The sequence below is a fragment of the Pelophylax lessonae genome (genome assembly GCF_965119305.1).
Source record: "Pelophylax lessonae genome assembly, chromosome: 1".
NCBI classification, from domain to species: Eukaryota; Metazoa; Chordata; class Amphibia; order Anura; family Ranidae; genus Pelophylax; species Pelophylax lessonae.
The window spans coordinates 815,734,986-815,741,943 of NC_138768.1; the positions used below are offsets into that span (position 1 = coordinate 815,734,986).

At 46.0% G+C, this 6,958-nt stretch overlaps 1 protein-coding gene across 1 annotated transcript; it reads right to left on the bottom strand.

Annotated features, from left to right (window-relative positions):
• Window positions 1–717: 717 nt before the first annotated feature.
• Window positions 718–3,080, bottom strand: LOC309549623 (tigger transposable element-derived protein 1-like; the record flags this gene model as incomplete). Its single annotated transcript, XM_082250004.1, has 2 exons — window positions 2,982–3,080; window positions 718–2,870 (listed from the first exon to the last, which is right to left on the bottom strand). Exon 2 carries the CDS (start codon window positions 2,836–2,838, stop codon window positions 718–720), a length of 2,121 nt encoding a protein of 706 aa, XP_082106130.1. The 5' UTR covers window positions 2,839–2,870; window positions 2,982–3,080.
• Between the last annotated feature and the right edge of the window lie 3,878 nt (window positions 3,081–6,958).

The window sequence follows — 6,958 nt, forward strand, 5'->3', positions numbered from 1 at the left end:
GAATTTTTTTGTCAAAGACATGTAGCTAAATACATTTTGGCCTAAATATATGACAAAAATTGAATATTGGATTGGAAAATTGGATATTTTTATATATTTTTTAATTTTTTAAACTCTTGTCAAAGTAGAAAAATATTGTTATTTTTTCAAAATTGACGCTTTTTTTTATTAATATCGCAAAAAGGAAAAAAGCACAGAGGTGATCAAATACCACCAAAAGAAAGCTCTGTTTGTGGGGAAAAAAAAAGGAAGTACATTTCGTTTGGGTATGGCGTTGTATTACCGCGCAATTGTCAGTTAAAGTCGCACAGTGCCGAATTGCAAAAAGTGGCCTGGACGTAAAGCAGGAAAATCCTCCGGTGGTAAAGTGGTTAAAGGGTTGGTGCACTTTCAAGCAAAGTGTATTAATCCTTTGTCTTTTCTTCATACTAACTTAGTCCCCTTCCCCAGATGTCTACTTATACAGGCATACCCCACTTTTAAGTACGCAATGGGACCGGAGCATGTATGTAAAACGAAAATGTACTTAAAGTGAAGCAATACCTTTTTTTCACTTCTCAATGCATGTACTACATTCCAATAGTCATTTAGAGGCATAACTGATATAAATAATGCATTGATAACTAAAATAAACATAATACAGTACAGTATTAAAAAAAAAATTGTAAGCTTACCCCATCTTGATTGTTGTCGCAAGGCCAGAGAAGCTGAGAGAGTTTAATGTAGTAGGAATGATGAAGGCATACAGGTATCTTCTGTTTCACAAGCCAAGTCTTCAAAGGCGAGACGCTTTCTTGCTGGTGAATTGGGTCTACAAGTAGAAGTAGCAATCAGAGTAGGAGCAGCTGGAAATGGACTGGAAGGCATACAGGTATCTTCTGTTTCACAAGTCAAGTCTTCAAAGGCGAGACGCTTTCTTGCTGGAGAATTGGGTGTACTACAAATAGCAATCAGTGTAGGAGCAGGACTTGATGATGATGTCGGAGCTGAAAATGGACTGGCAGGCATACAAGAATTTTCTGTTTCACAAGTCAAGTCTTCAAAGGCGAGATACTGTCTTGCTGGCAAAGTGGGTGTATTACAAAGATCAATCAGAGTAGAAGCAGGGCTTGATGGGGATGTCAGAGGTGAAAATGGACTGTCCGTTGATGATGATCTAGGATCAAAATGACTGTCAGTCAATGTGGATGATGTGCGTGCTGATGGACTTTTAGGAAAGTAACTGTCTATGGAGGTTTGAAGTGTTGCTCTCTTCTTTTCCCTGTAGATTTCTTTGTAGCAGGCATAAGCCCCTGAAATGTTAGCATTGACTTTGGAACTTCTTTCAAAATCCCTATCATGCTTTTCAAAAAGAGCCATGGCGCTATCAAGATGACGAAAAGCTTCAAAGAGAATTTTTGTAGTTAAGCCTTCAGGCTGTTCAATGATCTCAACCTCATCCTGCACATCTTCTTCTCTCTCCTCTTCAAGTTCTAGAAGATCTTCATTGCTGAGGGGCTCAGTGTGGGATGCAAGCAGTTCAGCAACATCTTCTGGCTCCACTTCCAGCTCTAACTGCCTTGCCATCTCTACAATATTTTCAGTAACATTAGCTACATGTTCTTCAAAGCCTTCAGAATCATCAACTAACTGTGGGCATAATTTTTTCCAGGCCCTTTTCATTGTGGTTTCCTTTATGTCATTCCAAGCATCTCTTACAGTTTTAATGCAATCCAAGATGTTAAAACTTTTCCAGAATTTGGATAGAACTTCTTTACCATCACCTTCTTCTTTGTCTATTGCTGCAACACACTTGCTGAATGTTCTTTTCAAGTAGTTCAACTTGAAGGCGGCTATGACACATTGATCCATTGGCTGTAGTAGTGAGGTGGTATTTGGTGGTAGGAATTGCACTCGAATGTTAGGGTTCAGCTCATCTAGCGTTCGAGGGTGTCCAGGGGCATTATCAACAAGCAGCAAAATGTGGAAAGGGACACCGTTGTCCTTGCAATAGGCTTTCACCTCTGGAACAAAGCAGGTGTCAAACCAATCTTCAAAAAGGGTTGCAGTTACCCATGCTTTTTTGTTAGCTCTCCAGTGCACTGGAAGTCTAGTTTTAACGTAGTTCTTCAAAGCTCTCGGATTTTCCCATCGGTAAATTAGCAAAGGCTTTAGCTTTAAGGTACCAGAAGCATTGCCACCTAACAGAAGGGTTATTCTATCTTTAGCTGGCTTGTAGCCTGGCATTGATTTTTCCTGTCTTGCGATGAAGGTTCTTGCAGGCATCTTCTTCCAAAATAGCCCAGTCTCATCCACATTAAAAATTTGATCCATGGAGTAGCCTCCGTCTTCAATAATTTTGGCCAATTCTGTTGGATAGCTTTCTGCAGCCTCAGTATCTGCAGCAGCTGCCTCTCCTTGTATTTTAATGTTATGTAGGTTAGACCTTTTCTTGAACCTATCAAACCATCCACGGCTTGCAAAAAATTCTGCATCCTTTGCTGCCTCACCTTTCTTAGCCTTCAAGTCATTGAATAGGCTTAAGGCTTTACTTTGTATAATTGCCTGGTTTACAGGAACATGACGTGTAGTCTGATTTTCTATCCAAAGTGTTAAGAGTCTCTCCATGTCTGCAACAATGCTATCTCTTTTTCGAATTGTTGTTGCGTTAACGGGTGTAGCACTCTTAATTTCTGCAAGAATTTTTTCTCTGTTTTTCATGATGGTGTTAACTGTAGTCCGAGTGAAGCCTAGCCTTCGGCCTATTTCAGCTTGAGGTACACCTTCATCATACAATTTAATAATTTTAGCCTTCATATCCAAGGTAATAGATTGACGTTTTTTTTTTGTATCTGTCATTATTGATGTACAGTGCTGTACACGAAAAGTACCTGTAACAATCAAAAGAACAGTGGATACAGGTGTTACCAAAAAAAAATACACAGTACAGGTAACGTACGAGTACAGTACATTTGCTCTAATGTTTACAGCAGTGCAATTACCTGTATGTTGGCAGGTTTTTGGGTGAACGGTGGGCAGTCGGCAACCGTGGGATGGCTGGCAGGCAACTCTGAGCTGGCTGTGGGCTGGCAACTATGGGCTGGTGGTAACTCTTGGCCTGGCTGGCGGTAACTCTTGGCCTGGCTGGCGGTAACTCTTGGCTTGGCTGGCGGTAACTCTTGGCTTGGCTGGCGGTAACTCTTGGCTTGGCTGGCGGTAACACTTGGCTTGGATGGCAGTAACTCTTGGCCTGGCTGGCGGTAACTGGGGCCTGGCTGGCGGTAACTCTTGGCCTGGCTGGCGGTAACTCTTGGCCTGGCTGGCGGTAACTCTTGGCTTGGCTGGCGGTAACTGGGGCCTGGCTGGCACCAACTGGGGCCTGGCTGGCGGTAACTGGGGCCTGGCTGGCGGTAACTGGGGCCTGGCTGGCGGTAACTGGGGCCTTGCTGGCACCAACTGGGGCCTGGCTGGCGGTAACTGGGGCCTGGCTGGCGGTAACTGGGGCCTTGCTGGCACCAACTGGGGCCTGGCTGGCGGTAACTGGGGCCTGGCTGGCAGTAACTGGGGCCTTGCTGGCACCAATTGGGGCCTGGCTGGCGGTAACTGGGGCCTGGCTGGCGGTAACTGGGGCCTGGCTGGCGGTAACTGGGGCCTGGCTGGCGGTAACTGGGGCCTGGCTGGCGGTAACTGTGGCCTGGCTGGCGGTAACTGTGGCCTGGCTGGCGGTAACTGGGCCCTGGCTGGCGGTAACTGGGGCCTGGCTGGCGGTAACTGGGGCCTGGCTGGCGGTAACTGGGGCCTTGCTGGCACCAACTGGGGCCTGGCTGGCGGTAACTGGGGCCTGGCTGGCGGTAACTGAGGCCTTGCTGGCACCAACTGGGGCCTGGCTGGCGGTAACTGGGGCCTGGCTGGCAGTAACTGGGGCCTTGCTGGCACCAATTGGGGCCTGGCTGGCGGTAACTGGGGCCTGGCTGGCGGTAACTGGGGCCTGGCTGGCGGTAACTGGGGCCTGGCTGGCGGTAACTGGGGCCTGGCTGGTGGTAACTGTGGCCTGGCTGGCGGTAACTGGGCCCTGGCTGGCGGTAACTGGGGCCTGGCTGGCGGTAACTGGGGCCTGGCTGGCGGTAACTGGGGCCTGGCTACTCCGGGCAGGAACTTGGCCTCTTCACTCGCAACTCCAGGCTGTGGGATGGCTGGCAGGCAACTCGCGGATGGCTGGGGGTCAACTCCAAGCTGTCTGTGGGCGTATCTCGCAACTCCAGGGTATACTGCGGCTGCGTGGCGAGCTGTCTGTGGGCGTATTCTGGGCAGGAACCTGGCCTCTCGCAACTCCAGGGTATACTGCGGCTGCGCGGCGCGGGAATGTCGGAACGTCCGTACTTGCGAGGCACTTTACGTACACTCTCGGGGCATGTCCGTACTCGCGAGTGTACGTAAAGTGAGTGTACGTAAAACGGGGTATGCCTGTAATTATTCCTGCAGCCTCTGGGGTTTGTTTACATCCCACTGCTATTTTTTTGTGCATGGCATACCTTCGACTTACCTTCCTTTGGGATTTTATTGGCAGGAGATGGCCCAACCGAACCATATAAGGCCTTAATGCGTAGGCACAGCTGGAGTATAACAGCAGGATGAAGAAAACTCCAGAGGCTGTGGGCACTATTGGAAGGTAAGTATGCATCAGGGGAAGTGGACTAAGTAAGCACAGTGGGGAAAGCAAAGGGATGAACTTTGTTTGAAAGCACATCCTAAATGCACAAATTAAGAAATCAAATATTTCTGCACTTGCTTGAACAGGAACTTTAATGTTCTCGATGAGATGTGCTTAGCATACTGTGCAAAGCAAAATGGAATTTGTAGGAGCTATACATATAAATAAAAAACATTTTAACTGTTATTATTTAGTAATGGTTAGTATTTTATGAAATTTGTGGTAATTTATTACCCAGAACATCTGTTCATGTTTTATATGTGGTAACCTATGCAAGCCAATTACAGATCATTTTTCACTGGTGTGCCAATGCTACAGAACGCTTTTGGATTGGCTATTGCTGGTTGCAGAGCACTACATTTTATCATTATTAAATTGCTCTTTGTATGCCCCGTTTTGACTTCTTTGCTAAGTGCATTTAGATGACAACTGACTCCGGTCTGCAGTCAATGAACATTGTGTACACAGCATCATTCACTGCCCCCTTTAGGTATGTTTTAAATTGGCCATTGACACATCAATTCTTCTTGATTCTAAAGGAACTATTGCATTTTTTGTATAATCGCATCAATAAGCAATTTAGGGACCTGCTTTACCAATCATTTTAATGCAATTGTTTTTATCATGTTGTAAATCAAAAGACGAATGTTTGTTTTTAAGGGGGGTTTTCCACTTTCAAGAGGAGAGTAGAATACCTGTCTGTCTGGATAGGCAACATGTAGTTAAGGTATAGACTTTCCCTCTGAATGCAGAAAATGTTTTAGCCTGTTATGATTTAGAAAGTGAGTACACTAACAATACTGGCTAGTATTGTTTTATTCAGAACAGATAAATTATTGAGCTTGATATTTCGTTTTTTTTATTGGTCATGTTTTCTGATTTTAAATTAAATGGTTGGAAACATTTAATTGTATCCATAGGTTTACATGCGTTATTATGCTGGCCATTTGGTAAGGCCCCGTTCACACTGGGGCGACGCTACTTCCCGGGGCGACCTCACAGGTCGTGGCGCGCTGCTCGCACTGCGACCTCGGAGCGGCCGGCACGGACTTCATAACATTGAAGTCAATGCAGGTCGCCCCAAAGAAGCTCCGGACCCTTTTTCTAAGTCGGAGCGACTTGTGTCGTTCCTATTAGAACGGGTCCACAGCTTCTCTATGCTAGGCGACCTACGGCGACCTGTCAGGCGACCAGGTCGCCTGACAGGTTGCCCCAGTGTGAACGGGGGCTAAGTGTATTACCGTTTATTGTTTTTAATAAACGGGGAATTTTAACTTCTACACCATGAAGTCTTAAGACAAAAAATACTGTGATTAGATGGCCATCATCCCAAATATAGCACAAAAGTCAAGTTAAAGAGAAAGCGGGACTTTATATAGGCCAAAATGGAAGGAATGTCATCCCTTCCATTTTGGCTTATATAAAGTGCCGCTTTCTCTTCTTTAACTTGACTTTTGTACACCATGAAGTCTTCTTGCTGATTTTGATCCTCATGTGCCTGCCCGGATTAGTTTCTTAGGCTCCATGTACACGGGACATTGTTAAAAGTCCCTTTAAATGCTGGAATTTTAAGGACGTTTAAAACGTCCGTTAGGTCGCGTTGGCACCCGCGTTTAGCGGGCGTTTAGCAGGCATTTGCGTTTAGAACCGTTCCTAGAGGTCAAAAAAATCATTCCCCTTTAAAATGGAAAAACGCGATCGCTAAACACGGGTCATCGCGTTCGGCCGAGTTCGGTCGCATTTTTGCGTTTGAAATGCCGGGAAGCACACGTTCGAACGCAAATAATTGCTTTCCAAAAAACGTCCCTGAACTCAACTGCCTGCAAATGACTGTAAATGACCCTGTGTACATGGACAGATAAGATAACATGTAGGTGGGTTCAGGGGCTTCTGAAAAAAACACCCAATTGCTCCTTAATGGCCATTTACAACGTCCGGTGTACATGGAGCCTTACAGTGGGAGGATGGATACCATCCAGTGGCTGTGTGATCCCTGTTAAAATCACATAAAGCACATTCGACTGCTATGAGAGTAGTGGTCCATCCCTGATGGTAAGGGTCAGTGTGTAGAATACTGTCGATGGAGGATTTCTCATAGCACTGGTGATTTTGCAAATTGCACTTTTGACTCTTTTACTCTGACCTTCATTTAACCACTTGCCGACCGCTCACTCAAGCTCTACTACGGCAAAGTGGTTCGTTCCCGTCCAGCGACGTAGACCTACGTCGCATGACTCCTCCCCTTGTGGGTGGTGCACGCGCGCCGCC